This window comes from Balearica regulorum, chromosome 8 (assembly GCF_011004875.1).
Source record: "Balearica regulorum gibbericeps isolate bBalReg1 chromosome 8, bBalReg1.pri, whole genome shotgun sequence".
Classification (NCBI taxonomy): Eukaryota; Metazoa; Chordata; class Aves; order Gruiformes; family Gruidae; genus Balearica; species Balearica regulorum.
In genome coordinates this window covers 11,338,053-11,353,956 of record NC_046191.1, presented here as the reverse complement: position 1 = coordinate 11,353,956, position 15,904 = coordinate 11,338,053, and the positions used below count along the sequence as shown (strand labels likewise).

Sequence of the window (15,904 nt, the reverse complement as noted above, 5' to 3'; positions counted from 1 at the left end):
AGGGCTGCAAGTCGAGCGGACGTTCGCCTCCCCCCATACCCTTCTCGCTGCCGACGATGCTGTGGGAACCTGAGAAATGTTTGCGTGCCTCCTCCTCTTTTTGTCCGTGGTTTTGTTTTGTGTGGTTTTTGTTTTTAAATAATAGTTATAATAATAATAATAATAGCAATAATAAAAATAATCGCCCCAGCCCACGACAATTTCAAGTATCCCCCAAATAAAAGACAGAATTATAAATAATTATAACTTTACAATTTAATAATTGACACATATACTATAGTATTTACAGTATCATAAATGCTTTTTTTTTTGTGTTACTTTTAGTAAGCAATCCCTGAGAACAGTTACTTTAACTTGTTTTTATTGAAGTATCTTCACAAATAGAGGAGTTTGCATGTCTCGGGCGGGCGGGAGAAGCGCTCTGCAAAGCCATCGCTTTTGGTGACGCATGAGGTTCTAGTGTTGCGGGTTTCTTTGCTAGATCTTTTTTTTTCCTTTTTTTTTCTTTTTTTTTCTTTTTTTTAATTCCCCACATAATTTTAAAGATTTTTGCACTTTGCAACCTTCAGATCCCTCCAGCGACCGCTTCCTTCAGGAAAGAGGTATTAGATTTCCAGGTTAGCTTTTGGTATTGGCAAGGGAGGGCAGGGGGCTGAGCGAACCATCCTTTTTCCCCGTGGTTGCCTTTTGGTTTGTGCCCAAGGAATCTCTGGATCCTCTCAGCGTGTGAAATGGTTAAATTCAAGATCAAGAAAGAAAAAAAAAAAACAAAAAAAGAAAACAAAAAAAAAGAAACAGAAGACCAGAACAGAGCAGCCTCTGCCAATGGGGGGAAGGTGATCTCTACTTTCCTTCCTTCTTCTCTCCCGAGTCCCCGTGCTGCAGCCGGACCCTGCCAGTGAGCATGGCCAGGGCCGGGGCTCACCCAAACCGTTCCCGCACCAGCAGCATCAGTTTTTTCTTGCCTTTATAGATTTGTTTGAGATTGTCAATGAACTGGGCAAACTGTATGTGCCCGTCCTGTGCCAGGAGGAAGGTCTCCCTGGCCTTGCTGAGGAACTCGATGAACTCCCCGTAGTGCCGCGGGCTGATGTGGGTGAGCCGGGAGTGGGTGGTGTTGATGTAGGCGCTTATCGTCGCGTCCAGCAGCTGCCGCAGGGGGGCTTTGTCGGTGGACATCAGCTTCCCCGAGTTCCTGCGGCCGGGGATGCCAGCCAGCCCTGGGGCCGTCATGGTGCAGCGGCGAAGGATGTCCGAGAGCACCGTGGCACAGTGCACGCTCTTCACCACCAGTGGGATGATGGCCGCCAGCTCATTTTTGCCCAGAGAGTGGCTCAAGGCGCAGGCCCAGAGCACGTCATTGATCGCTGGGTGCGTGTCCTGGTTGTAGGCCAGGTTGAGATGTGTCATGGCCAACGAGGCCAGTTTGAATGCCCGGAGCGGGTAGCCCCGGTGCTCCATGTAGCGAGCGATGGTGAAGAGCTGGGTGTAGGTCATGCCAGTGGAGGCGGCATCGATGACGATCTGGTAGGCGGTCTCGAAGGCGATGTGGTCCTTCTCGCAGAGGGTCAGGGCAGACAGGGCGCAGTTCTGTGGGTCCTTCATGGCACACTGCAGGGCCAGGGTGCGGGCGCAGCTAGCCAGCTCTTCCCGCTGAGGGTAGTCCAGGCTCAGACGCAGGATGGTATTGTGGGACATCACCGTGGCCGCCACAATGCTGGTGGCTTCCGTGGGAGTGAACAGCGAGTACCAGCTCTGCAGGATGCTCACCAGGGCCCTCACCCCTGCAAGAAGACACCAGGGTTATGGCACAGCCCTGAAGCCCGGCTTGGATCACAGGGCTCCTTGGAATCCCTAGAGCGAGGGCAAAGCCAACCCGCGGCAGTGCTGAGCTGCTGCCGCTGCCCCAGCAGGGACCGGGCAGAGGGGGGACCGGCAGAGGCCACCCTGTGCTGACGGGGCACAGCAAACACCTATCCCAGTCCCAAACCTGGCCACTGCTGTGGCCTCAGCCGGGCCAGCTGGTGCCCTGAGGTGCATCCAGTTACCCAGAAGAAACAGGAGACCCAGGAGAGCTCAGATGCCCAGAGCTATGAATGACCTTAGGATCTCTGTGCCCACCCTGCTCCCACCACACGCGGGCGGGATCCCCCCGGCGCAGCAAGGCACTCACCCACTTCGGTAGCACACGTCACCAGCCACCTCACCATCTCCCGCCGCCGCCAGTTGAGGGTGGACAGGGTCATGCGCATCACCTGCGAGGCAAAGTTGGGGTGACCGGGTGCCCCACAGGGCTCCAACAAGGCCACTCAACACAGTGGAGCTCCCCAAAAATCCCTCTGGCCCAGGTTGCTACTGGCTCCCCGGCACTGCCTTGCCTCCACCCAAACCGCAGCGGGCACAGGAGCCTCCCAGGGCTGAGCTCCCCTGCTCAGGGCCACGCAGGGATGAATTTACTCCTTCCACAGCAGACAGCCGGCTTGGTGGAAAACCATCACCAATGCCACTGCTGCAGCGCATCAGGCAGAAGGGCCACGGCATCCCCAGCGCCATCCCGTACCTGGAGCCCCAGCTCCAGCGCTACATTGAGCAGCGTCGTGTCCGAGTTGCTGTCAGCTGGCGTGGCAATCTTGAACGCGTCCTGGGCCAGCTTGAAGATCAAGGAGGAGGAGTGGATGTTCTTCTGGATGGCCTCCAGCACCGTGCGTAGGCGCAGCATGTCCCCTGGACGCAGGCAAGAATGGTCAGATGGCTCGGCCTCCCCCCACCTTGCCCTCCAGCCCCATCTCTTGCCCGCACCGGGTGGTCCTGGATGTCGCAGGTCAGACATGCGGCTCTCACAACTGAGACAGGCTGAGATACCCCCAAAGAAGGAGGTTCCTGGCACAACACCCAGTGATGCTGTAGGTCTCCTGCTACAAGGAGGCCACGGGTGCAAGAAGGATGTGTGATGGCATTGGGAGATGGGGCATCTTGGAGCAGGGACCCATCAAGGCATATTAATATCACGATCCTGCATCTGGCTTGGGAAATCCTCCTGTCAGCCCCTGTGGGACACAGGGTGGGGAGAGGGACCTTTGGCGTGGGTGCAGACCAGAGATGCCAGCGTGCCAGATCAGGTCCCTTCGCTTTGTTCCAAGTTCATGTTTATACTCCCATAGTTGTAAAATGAGCAGATGAACCTCAAGCAAAGAAAACCAAATAATGCACAGCAGTGTGAAAAACCTGGCACCACACCTGGGCACACAGAGACATCTCGGGTGACTAACAGCTAAAGATATCGCCTGCCGCCCACAGCAGCCGCTCATACTGCCACCAAAATCCAAGCGTCCCTAGAACAGCTCGTGGAGGCGTGGGCGAGAGAGGCTGCGAGGACACAGGATCGCATCAGGACGTGCTGTGGTGGGGGAACACCTGGGGAAGGGGACGGTGGGAAAAACAGATGCAATCCAACAGCCTACACCACCGGCTTCAAAACCTCGTCCCCATTAGGCACTGGAAGGGAGAATAACTTAAAGGACAGGCCAGGTACGACCTCTCCATCAGGGCACTGTAAGGCAGGGGCAGGACACCATCAGCCCTGGAAAAGCATCCAAGAGGAGGAGGGCTGGAAGGGGAGAAGAGGCTGCTGAGGCAGCGAGGCTGGAGGTTTCTGACAGCTCATTTACCTCCCACCTCGCCAGGGAAGGGCACCTTCCCCGTCAGGCCGGCAGTACTGGGGGCTGGAGGCTGCCGCAGGCTGTGCGGGACAGCAGCGGGCAGTGGTAACCGCTCGGCATGCCAACCCTCATGGGGCACAAGGCACTCGCCATCCTGGTGGGGTTGGTTTCTGGACAGAGGGATGTTTAATGAAAAGCCTGTGCTCTCCATCACTGTGCCTGCGCAGGAACCAAAGAGGACCAATGCACCAGCAAGGAGGTGCTTTACGAGCGCTCCATGGCTGGGGCCAACGTGTCCCACCCAACACAGCTGTCCCCATCTCCAGCCCTGCTGAAAGCCACACGTGGTTTGGTGCACGGGGAGGTCTTCTCCCTCCTATAGCCTGTGCAAGATCATTACCCCAGGGCAGGAAGAGACAAAGCAGAGGTAAAAGGATAAGCAGCTTCAAACTAAACCATGGCATGAACCCATCACACATCTGGTGGGGCTAGCTGACCTGGCAGCTGACCATGCTGCAGGGTGTCCAGCATCACCCAGGGGCACTACCCAGGATCTGCAGCGCTGTGGTTGGCACCCCTGCAGGGTTGCCTGCACCTCCTGGGAACCTCCTGTCCCACCCTGCCGGACCACAAGCCTTGGGGCCCTTTGGGACAAGAGCCCCAGAGATCCTGGGCTCCAGTGGGCTGCTCCGAGGTCAGGTCCCCATGCCCCCAGTAGGGCACCCAGCTGGTCTCTGCCAGTGCTCGAGGGAGCAGGAGCTTCCCCCTTTTCTCCAAGAAAATCCCTTTAATGCTCTTGTGCAGCATCGTCCCATCACCCCTGTCCCAGAGCTGCCCCCACACCAACCTTTGGCTGCCGTGAGCATGGTGGAGGCCAGCTCACACTGCTGCGACTCCAGGTGCCCCAGGGTGAACCAGCGTGGGTATCTGCTGGGGACCACCGAGACCAGATGGTGGGGGTGAGTCACGTCACCGGACGGCGCCGTGGTCTCCAGGACAGGCAACCTGAAGGGCAAACAGGAGCGGGCAATGTCAGACCCCAGCCCAGCCCCAGCTTTGCCCCCTCTCCCCGAGACACTGGCAAGGCGAGGCAGGGGCTGCCTGCAGGCAGCTGCCTGCAGCACCGCCTTTGAAAGCATCCTGCTGCTGTGCACGTGTGGGAGCTCCCGAGGCTGCGTGCTCAACACATGGGCACAGGGATCAATCTGAAACCAACTTGAAAGGATGAGAATGATCCGTGAAATGATTTATAAACTTGTAAGGAAAAGCACAAGTCTCAGAAAAGAAAAGGGGAAAAAAAAAAACAACAAACCAAAATCCCTCCTCCCTTCTCACTCCTTTCATGTCAGAGCACCCAGCAGAACTCCTGGCTTTATCATCTGGTTCTTCTTAAAATGCCCAGTTGTGATCAGAAGCAGCAGCACATTTCCCCAGGGCCTCTGCAGCCGGTTTGGGTTACCTGCTTTTGTGGGGATATCTAAAAGCCTGGAAAACCCGGGAGAGAAGGAAGCATAAGGAAGGGGAGCAGGAATCTCACGTCGCAGGCCATGGTGACAAAACTATGTTGGCTTTTAAACCCCTGAGCTGGTGCTGGTGTCACTAACTTGACAGCCAGCCGAGGAGTGCAGGAGGGAAATCATGCCCTCGGGCATGGAGAGCGTCCAACCATCTCTGCTTTCCTTGCTCGCAGGCTTGGTGTACCCACAGGGGAGCACAAGCTCAACCTTCCCAGCCCAGGTCAGAGGCACCCCGACACAGGGGGTCCCAGGGCACTCAGTCCCATTTCTGTTTGGCAGCTGGAATGGTCTGGTGCGACATGGGGTCCCCACGCACTGCAAAGGCCCTTGGCTGCTCTTTTAGGTCTGGCTGTCCTCCTGAGCAGCTCTTCCCAGGACAAGGGGATTTCAGAATTTCCCTCAGCGTTGAGGAGACATGGCCCATTTCACTGAGGAAATGCCGCAAGAAAGATGGTGGCAGAGGGAGAGGGCACTGGGATGCTCTGAGGTTTATGGTCCTTCATACATTGATACATTTGGTAAGTTCTAGCCTTTTCAAGGCCCATCCAGCCCCTGCCAAAAAACTGCAGTGCACAGGCTGATGTCTGAGGTGCATCACACACCGGTGAGGGAGATGGGGCAGCTCTCAGCATCAGCTCTGTCCCCAATCCCAGAGACGGAGCTGGGCTTTAATGGAGAACAGAGTGCAACTGTGTTCTCTGCCCGGCTCTGCGACATCCTGGAGCCCAGGACAAATCATCTGCCCATCTGCGCTGGGATAACCACCCTTCCTGTGGGCAGGAAGGACTGCAGGGTGCCTGAGGCCTGACAGACAGAAGGCAGATGACAGCTCCGTACCTGCTTGGGACCTGCTCTGGCAGAGGACACCTGTGACCAGGACGGGCAGGTGGTGGTCCAGCCTAGGGCAAGGGGCTGGGCAGGGGGCTGGACCAGCAGATATTATCAGGCCCATGGAAATCCCTATGATGGGATTTGAAAACCAGGAATTGCCCAAACAGAGAGCAGGAGTCCCTTTGCACTGCTGCTTGGTGCCCAGGCAGCTCCACACGCTGCACAGGATGATCCCAGGGATGGCAAGCTCCGAGCCTGCCTCCACTCCCATCCCTGCTTTAGGGTTGCAAAGCATCCCGGCTTCCCGGCGGAGCAGAGGAGGGAGGCAAAACAGGGGGGCAGAGACGGAATAAAACATGCACCAACCTCATGGCCCGCAAAGCCAGCTTGTACGCCAGATCTGCATCGTGGGGCAGCAGGGCAGAGAACAGGTATTTGGCAAAGGTGTGCATGGGGACGCTCTCGCGGTGGATGACTTCTCCCAAGCCGCTGAAGGGACCACCTAGGCGGAAGCAGAGCCCATCAGCCATAATTAGCACAGCAGAATCTGTGGCTGGGGTTTGCACCACCTCAAAGCTTTGATGATCTGCTCAGCAGCTCCCTGGTGCATTACGCAAGTTGGATCCAGGGCAAAGGGCTGCTTTTTCCTTTTCCAAAAACCCTGTCAGGTCAAAATCCCTCAGAAACTGAGGCCACGTTCTTAGCACCCTTCTCTGTAACGCCTCCAAGGTGGTCTCCCTCCAGGGATGTCAGCAAACCCTCGCTTTGCCAGATGACAAGGCAGAGCAGCCATCCTACAGACTCAGCACCACACTCACAGAGGAAGAAGTCAGGATGGGGTCAGCCAGGCGTAAACCTTGGAAAGGGCACCCTGGAGATGTTACCAGCACTGAGCTAAGACACAGGAACCAGCTAGGTGGACCAAGCCCCCACCTTCCAGCAGCAAGATGCACTGCTTCCGCAGGGTCTGCACCAGCACCGGGTCCAGCTCCAGGTCCTGCAGCCGGGCGATGATCTGCTCCTCATTGCGGCACACCTTGTCCTGGGCATAGAGACCTTCAGGCATCACTCTCTGCTGACCCATCCCCATCAGAGCCACCTCTAAGGCCAGGGACAGGTAGGACTCGCCGCTGTCTTGGCTGCCGGTCGCAACGGGCACGTGTTGATACACTGGGGGTTTGGAGTCCCCAGCGTCTGGAAGAAGGGGGAGAGATGCAGCAACGTTAGAAGAGCCTTCCCAAGCGGCAGAGCCTTCGTGTGGGCCAGCACACCCTGGCCCAGCTCTGGCTGCAAACCCTGAAGGCTGGGAAAACTCAGGGCACTAAGTCCCCCTCTCTGCACTGCAGCTCTGCCCTGGGTGGGGAGGTTTGGAGCCCAGGAGACCCAAACCCCAGACCTGCACCCAGGGCGTGCCTGTCGGGCTCAGTTCAGCCGCAGCCACAGGAAGGGAGCCAGGAAGAGCGCTTGGTACCTGAAATTTCAAGGCAATTTTCCTCTTCTAATCTACAAGCTTCGGTCAGGGTGAGAAAGAGGCAGCCAATGGGGTTCAGAGGGTGGCCCACCCAGCCCTCCAAGTTGGTGATGGTTGTTGCTCCTCGCTGCAGCAGCTCTGCAAGAAAATGGGACAGAAAGACATTAAAAGTGAGGTAGTTAAAGACAGGTTCTGCACTCAGAGAGGTCTCTGAGACCAAAGGCCTTTTCTTACCCCACAGGCCTGGGACATGGGGACCTCCAGGGCCAACTTGGGTATGGTAGCTTGCGAGGGCAAGGAGCAGCTCAGAGCAGCCACTTCGCAGGCTGCCACAGACATCAGAGGGAGCAGGCACCCAACAAAAAAGGTGCCCCTAAAGCCACATAAGATGCAGCAGTTTGTTCTCTGTTCCAGGAGGACACAAGGGGCTGCACAGTCCCAAGATGGGGTCTATAAAGTCAGACCTGCAGCTTATGGACTCACTTGCAATGGTAGCCTGAATGTTTTGGAAACACAAGCAGAAATCTCTCTGGAGATGACAAAGACTCCCAGTGAGTCTTAAAAGCTCCATCTTTGGATGATCTCAAGTTGGCTGAGCTAGCAAGGCCCAGGAGTCACCAACCACCAGCAGGACTGCAATAACTGACCCCAGTGCTCTGCCAACTGCAATTGCAAAAGGCGGAACACTGGTCTTGTCTCAGCGAATGCAAGGCGGAGGTAGCACACACAGCCTGCTCCTCTTTAAGGCAGGCATCACCCACCATCGCCTGTGCAATCCCTACAGGCAACCAGCCATGGCAACAGTGGGAACAAGAACACCCCTACTCCAGCAGCCCCAAGACAGCATGTGGGCACCTCTCCGTCCTTAGCAGGTGGGTACCAACGCAGTTTGGCTCAAGCGATCAGATGCATCAGTTTGATACAGCGCTGCCCACTGTCAACCTCTGCCACTTTGGATGGGACAGAGTCTTCTCCATCTCGGAGAGCAGCGTTCTCAACCAGCTGGGACACTCCAGCTAGACCTTGAGGGACACTTCTCCCATAGCTCTACTCATACCTTTCTTCTGATGCTTATAGATTTCCAGCTGCCTTTGCTGCTGCAGTCGCAGGGTGTTGATTATGGCAACAGTTAGTCGGAGAGCTTCTCTGGGATAGCCGTGGGAGCGCAGGGCATCCACCCGAGCGCAGGCTGTCGGGACGTGTTCTGCAAGGCAAGGACAAACGCAGGGGCGTGGCTGAGCTAGAGTAGCACAAAAATTCACAGGATGGTGCTGATGGGGGGAAAGAACCTGACAGTATCAGGATTCAGGGCATTTTCTTCTACTGGTCTTCCCCACGCCCCAGCTGAACTCCTGCTCCCTGCCTCAAAGTCATCCTCTTCTGCCTGCTCCCGGCAGGGAGGCCTACCAGGAATACTAACGGGACTCCTACCATGTTCAACCCACAGCAGGCATGTCAGTACCTAAATCCCCACCTCCACGAACCTGATCTAGAGGAAGCATTTCCAACACACCATTGCTGCAATACGACAGCTCCAAACACAGGCTGTTACAACCCTGCCGCTCATTTCTCCTAAAATCTGCACGGCTTACGGTGATTTCTCTCATTGCTGTGCACCCAAACACTTCTTGACGTCTTGTCCAACACCTCTCCCTGCTCTCCTGGCACAGGTGACGATACATGGGGTGAGGCTGTGCATCCAGCACTGTGCTGGGGGCACTGGCAGATTTGGGGTGATGTTTTGAACTGCTTCCTTAACGCCCCTGTGGAGCGAGCTCTGCAGACACCCTGTCTCTTCTGCGGCTCTCCTGCCTGGTGTTTTATTATTAGGAACAGTTGCATGAACCTCCCCCCCTCCCCAGACTCACAGTTGCTTAGGAATTCATCTGCTCCTGCTGCTCATTGCTCACCTGAAATCACAAGCAACTGTGGAGAGGATTATGACTGAGTGAGAAATTAGCAGGAGCAGATGACATGACATGCTGCATAACAAGCAGCAAAAAATCCCATTTTCTTGCAAAATGTCCTATCAAGGGCGGTGGCGGTGGGCGGGGGGAAGTCAAACACAGAAGATCTAAAATTGTGGTAGAGGGATAATTTCTATTCCTGGAAGAGCTCAGAAAGCTTTGGAAATGCAGACAACCACCTCCACAAATGGGGTTTCCACGTCCCAAAGGTCACTCACAAAGAACACATGAGGAAGAGGTTTCAGAACAAACACATCTGTAAAAGAGCTTCTTGCTGTTCCCTCTATTCATTTGCTAAATGGATGAAATATTCAGCTTCTCGCTGAATTTATCACTGGAAGTTGCTGACAAATCACACTCCTCTCCCAGCACTGAGTCCCTGAAGGGGTGCCAAGAAAGCGAAAGCGCAAAATCCAAAAATCACGGCAAATACATCAGGAAAAAAAAAATCACATGCACCAACCAGCTGGGCCAAAGGGCTCAACAGAACCCAGATTATGCTAGGGACAGGGGAGCTATGGCCACCACGTCCCTGCTAGATGGAGTCCATGGAAGAACTAACCCACCACCACTGCCTATGGCTGTGCAGGGAGGCAACCTGCTGCCTGCAGCTACACAAAACCCTTCCCAGCGTAGAAATGTGCTCTCCTGCTCCCATTTGGGGAGCGTCTCCCAGCTGGGGGTCACAGTCTAGGGCTGACAGCCACACCAGGCACACCCCAAGCCCTTTGTCTCACTCATTCTCATCCCAGACACGCAGTTGTCAAGGGTCTGCAGGTCTGCCCGGGGTCATGACTTTGCAGTAGAGTTGTGTGGTTGTGTACATGGACTAAATGTCTACCACACAGCAGGATACTGGGCTTGACTGGTCCAGCATGCCAGTAAGCCTCATACAAGGCTTATTGTACTGTCTGCTAATCGCCTTCAAGGGAAGACTGAAGAGAGGGTGAGAGCGAGGAAGAAAAACATCCAGAGGATACAGCTGTGCTTCCCAGCCAACTCTCAAGGGACTTTAAGCATCCAGTCCCCCTGGACTGGGAACAGTGAGAGCTTGCACTGGGGACAGCCAAACACTGCCAGGATGAAAGAGGACGCAACGAGCCTGGTCCAAGCTGCCCAAGGGGAACCCAGACCGTAACGATGTGGGGCTTGCTCTAAGGATTGTGGCTGGGGTGGGGGAGGGCATCAAGTTCTTCTGCTCGCCCTACTCCTCAGGCTAAGGGCCAGGGAAGCACTTTCAATCTAGGATGCAGAAGCTTTCAAGGACCAGGGTAGCAAAGCTTCTTTGATGCCTTGGGTGGCTCTTCACTAGCAACGCTACCCACCCGGGCCATGCAAGGGCTGCTGGTTTGGATGCTCACCTAGCCACAGCGGCTGCCCCTGGGAGTTGAAGAGGAGGCTCTCACCCTCCCGCTGGTAGGAAGGAGATACGTAGAAGTCACTGCTAATGATGCGCTGCAGGTGGCTGTCCTGCCAGTGGAGGTCACAGCCCTCGATCGCCCGGGTGAACACAGTTCGTCTGGGCCTGGCCAGCGAGTCTGCAAAGAGAAGAACCATCAGCGCAGCCTGTTCCTGCCCCCAGACATGACCTCCCTGGGCAGAGCAACATCTTTACGATGAGATCAAAGCCCCAGCTGGTCCCATCCCAGCCCTTTCCGAGCTGAGCACAGGGGCTCTGGCTCCTGCACTGCGGCAGATGCCTTTAGTCACCTCTGCCGCCCACGCCAACTCTGATGGAGGCTGCTGTCTCCTTAGACAGCATTGCTAAGTAACTTGCTAGAATAGCTGCCTTGGCCAGAGAGGTGAGAAAAGAGGCAGGGACTGTCCGCCTGCTTTCTGACAATAATCCACTGTCACACATGAAGCTGATGCCTTCAAACGTGGCAGTGCATCCCCACCCCTGTGATGCTCAGTGTGCAGGCAGCTGCCAGGGGTCAGGACTGGGCTTCCTCAGTGCTACTGCCCCGCAAGCACCACGAGCTCTCCGCTTCCACTCCAACACAAAGTCCTGGCTTTGCTGAACCACAGCTGCTTAGATCAGCAGCATGTGAAGCCACCAAGGAAACCGCAGAAGTGTGTCTCATCTGCCTCCGGGCGATGGGGGGAACCATTGCCTTCCAGCAACCTCCTCTGGCTGTGTGAGAGGGGTGGGAGAGAGGAGACGGCATCATCTGAAACCCCACCGCTGCTCTGCAGCAGATGTCTGTGCTCCTCTTCAGAGCCGCTCTGTAACTTCACTGACATTTCTGAAGCTATCGGATGCTGGATGAGCATTTCGCTCTGTCCAGACAGATCAGACAAGTGATTTTTTGGGAGGAAAAGGCCTGTCCGGAGCAATCCCACTATTGCTCCAGCCACGCTGGATCACAAGGGCCAAACACAGCCGGCGGGTTGCAAAACGGGAAGCCCCAAAGGGGATGCAACGCTGACCGTTAGGTCCTGCAACCCACAAGACAGGCCGAGTTAAATGCATTCGGGGGGAAAACAAAAGACACTGCTCAAAGCTGATCCAGGGAGGCTGGATAAACACGCTCCGGAAACGATGGCAACAAGCAATTAGCCTGAATGCTGCGGGCACCCCGAGGTGGAGAGAAATTAAACAGGTGTTCATATGTAGAGAACCAAGCCTGCTCACTTTACCAGGAAGGATTTCAGGAATCATCTGTTCTCCTTCAGTAACAAAAGAGGCTGGCAACAATCTGCAGCAGCATTTGCATATGCACAACCATTAACCCCGGGACAGCTCCAGGATCTGTGCTGCTTTCAGTCGCCTGCTCGGAGAGGCGCTGGGGACAAGGGGACGCCCCCGGCATGTGCTTCGGAAACTCCCCGCATGTCTAAAAAAAGTGACCTGCTCAGCCCCCGGCAACCTGCTCCAAATGCCAGAGTGAATCCTCGGCCGAGCTGGGAACACCAAGGGGGAGTCCCGGGGCTGGCGCAGGACATGGAGCAAGGCCAGGTTTAAATTAAGCTGCTCCCCGAGGATGCGCACAGGGAGGCACAGCATGGGGTGTGTGGTCCTGGCCGTGGCTGGGGTGGGCTGGCAGGACAGTCACGCTCCCGAACCGCTGCCCAGGGACTAATCCCACCCAGAAGAGTGAAGTTTCCTTCACGGCACGGCTGCCGTCCCCTCTCCTCTTCCACTTTGGCCACACATAATACACCAAAGAGCAATTCCACTGCAGCAGATGGAGGCACGGTAAGAGCAGTAACTTTCAATTAATGTCTACTTCAGGCAAAAGGAAGGGGGTGTTTAAATTTAAAAGGATCAAATGCTTTGTCAGGGGTTGAGAAAGTATTTTAGCACGAAGGAACAACCCCATAACTACATTGCTCCGTTTGTGCTCTGCACTTGAACTACATTTAACTCCTGGCTAATGACTTATCTACCACCTGAATCAAAGCCCATAAGCAGGCTCAAGGGCTGGGAAAGGGGCTCTGCATCATCTCTTAACTCCTGACTCTGACAGTACAGACAGAGCTTCCAAGATCTGCTCTGCCCGGATTCATGCAGCACCGGTTTTCTGTAAAACTCCATACCCAAACCCTGTGCAGACCATAGGAGTCTAAACTCCCCCAAGGTCAAATTGCTTTAAAATGGCCTCTAATTTCATGCTCAAAATACAGGTGACTTCACCCAAGATGCAGCAAAGAGCCAAACATGTCCAAGTGTATGTAAAACCAGAGGCTGTAAAGAGAAATGTTTCGTATTCCCATGACTCCCGGAGACATCGCCAGCAGGTGAATTGAGGTGTCTCAACTTTGGGGTGAGTTTTGACCCAGACCCAACCCCTGTGGCCACCGGCCAGACTTCCACTCCCTGCCAGACTCACCTTGGCTGTGACCGGAGCTCTGCGTAAGCGCATTGGTGATGTTGGGAAGCTCGTTACCGTAATTGCCATCTTCCAGGGGACAGACGTCCATCTCACCCCACTTGCGCAGCTGCCGGAGCCAGCAGGATTTCTCTTCCAGCTTGCAGTGTGGGTTTAACACCACGCACACCCACAGCGCCCCTAAACAAAGCCAAGAAATCAAGGAGGTGCCACCACCATACCCGTGGGGCAAAGCTCTTCTGCTGCCGTGCTCGTCGTGAGAGCCTGCGAGGTTTCATCGGCATTCGTAAACTCATTTCAACATAATGCACGGACCCAGGAGGGGGATTTAGACAGCTTTTAAATAAAAGTAAAACTCCTCTGTAATGAAGCTAAATTATAATCTCATGAGATGGGGGACAGTGGGGAGGAGGGAAGGAGAGAGTGGCTGTGTATGAATTTGTGAGTGCTTCTGTCTGCCAGGACAAATCTAGTGTTTGAACTACACATCAAAGCACGCTTAAAAACACCCTGGCAAGCTGCAGAGTCTGTATCTCCAAAGACTAACCTGATTTTGATCCTACCCACGTTCCAAGCGCTTTAAAGCCTGCTCTGAATACTATTTCATCTGCCATTGTTCTTCAGGCCATTTGCATTCAACTATTTAAAAAGGAGATTTGGTGTATTTTCTCCCCCCCGCCCTCTTTTTTTTTTTTTTCCTTTTTCTTTTTTAATCCCCAGTAGCCCCCAGCCTGCAGAGGAACCAGCAGAGGAACCTGGAGCTTGGCTTGATGTCTCACAGGCAAGAGCCCTCCAAGGTGTGAGCTCTCCAGATCTCGCAAGCAGAGGTGTCCATCAGTAGGACACCCATGCTGACACCCTCCAGGTCAACCACGGGACCTCAACGGGGGCTGTCTGCTGCATGAGAGGCAAAACCAGGCCCAAGGACATCTGTTGTCATTAAGATCCAATTCACCCTTTCATAAGACAGGGCTGACGTTGGTGCTGCTAGCCGAGCCTTGCCAACTCTCCTGGGTCACTCACTGCTCTGAAAAGGGCTGCAGCAACCCAAATAAGTGCAAATCTGTGAATTCACCTTTAGTAAATCACATTTCTGCTCAAATTTCCCTGCAAGACTGCCAGGATATGGCGTGTCCCCTCCCTCGTGCCTGCCCCGCGGGGTGGGATGGCTGCGTGCTGGCACAGCTGCGGTGCACGGTGTCCCCGGGGATCCCCCCGGGCTGAGCAGCCCACGCTGCTCCTCTCTCTGCCCGTGGCCGATCCTGCCACACACGTGGGACAGCTCAGCCCCCCACAGAAACACACCCCCCCCCCGTCCCTCCTCCATGGGCCCAGCAGAGACCCGGAGCACCTTCCTTCTCCCCACCAGCCAGCTGCTCTCCCCCACCTCTCCATCCAGAGCCAAAGTTCCCATCCCAAAGCGACAGCCAGCAGCAGGACATCACCACCTGGACACGGTTCCGCTGCACGGTGAGGGGAATTCCTCCACATGCCCAAACCATCTCCCCTGCTCGCTGCGTTTTGTGCGGCAGCTCCCCAGCTGCACGGCCACACTGTTGAGCCAAACAGCCCTGAGCGAGGCTGCGACTCCGACACAGGCAGCCGGAGCAGCCGGTCCATTTCCTGGCAACATGAGGCAAAACCAGGCTGAGCAGCAACGTCCTGACTGTGGCTCCGCTCTGGTGTCTCCCTGCTCCTCTGGGTTAGAGCTGAGCTTTGGTGGTGCTTTTGGGTTGCATCTCCTGGGACTTGTCCTCTGCCAGTTGGGACTTGTGGACATGATTGGTTCAAATCATTAATAAGGTGTGGAGGCTGTGCACGTCTGGCTCCTTGCAGCAGCTTGGCTTGGCAGGAGAGACGTCATGGCGTCACAACGCAGATGGTGGCAGCAGCATCGTATCCAGGAACACGGGCATGGGAAAAGCAACCACAGACACTGAAGATCAGCAAATACTCAAAGCAGCACTTGCCCGGTCCAACTCCATCCGTGTGTCAGCTCTGCGGCTCCCAGGAAACTGCACCGAAACCTCACTCCTTCCTGATGAACAGGAGCGAAATAAGACTTTTGAGCTGCAACAGTCGTGACTAATGCACGTGCAGGAGAAGAGCCATCTCCTTAAGGGTTTTAGGGTCCCATCTCTCCCAGAGCAGGTCTATGTCACTCACTCCCAGGCTCCTGCAGGCTCCATGAGGGCTGCACAGACACGGCGTTTTTGTAAAAAAGCAGGTCTCAACTCCAGAAAATGGATCTTCCTTAAGCTCTGGTCACTGCCACAGCTGAGGGGTGGGTGCCTGCCTGCTGCCACCCCAAGGGCATAAAACTCCCCACCGCCTCAGGTGGGCATGAGCTAAATCCTGCCCTCTGCTCCTGGTATTGGGCATCCCAGGACTCCGACTGGTTTCGAGCATCCCCTTCCCACCAGCGCTCCCGCCTGTGGTCACTGCCCCTCTTCGCCTGCTCTGGAGCTGCTTATGCAAAAAGCAGCCTTCAGCAATTCAGCCGGTACCGAGGCTTGGTGCTCCGGCTCTGCCGCCCCCAGAAATGGGATGCGCCCGCTGGATTTTTTTGGCTCCCACAGCTCAGCTAAGATGCGATCCTCTGAAGCCTCATGACTTTGCAGCCTAC

General features: G+C 55.4%; 1 protein-coding gene across 1 annotated transcript in view; it reads right to left on the bottom strand.

Annotated features, from left to right (window-relative positions):
- Window positions 1–301: 301 nt before the first annotated feature.
- The window catches only part of ZSWIM5 (zinc finger SWIM-type containing 5), a 98,034-nt gene continuing 82,431 nt past the window's right edge, over window positions 302–15,904 (bottom strand). Inside the window, exons 5-14 of the mRNA XM_075759562.1 lie at window positions 13,279–13,458; window positions 10,807–10,983; window positions 8,536–8,682; window positions 7,479–7,616; window positions 6,941–7,201; window positions 6,374–6,509; window positions 4,507–4,664; window positions 2,561–2,724; window positions 2,174–2,255; window positions 302–1,784 (exon numbers count right to left, since the gene is read on the bottom strand). Coding sequence (XP_075615677.1) covers window positions 922–1,784; window positions 2,174–2,255; window positions 2,561–2,724; window positions 4,507–4,664; window positions 6,374–6,509; window positions 6,941–7,201; window positions 7,479–7,616; window positions 8,536–8,682; window positions 10,807–10,983; window positions 13,279–13,458 — 2,306 coding nt within the window. The 3' untranslated portion in view covers window positions 302–921. The remainder of the gene's footprint in view (window positions 1,785–2,173; window positions 2,256–2,560; window positions 2,725–4,506; window positions 4,665–6,373; window positions 6,510–6,940; window positions 7,202–7,478; window positions 7,617–8,535; window positions 8,683–10,806; window positions 10,984–13,278; window positions 13,459–15,904) is intronic.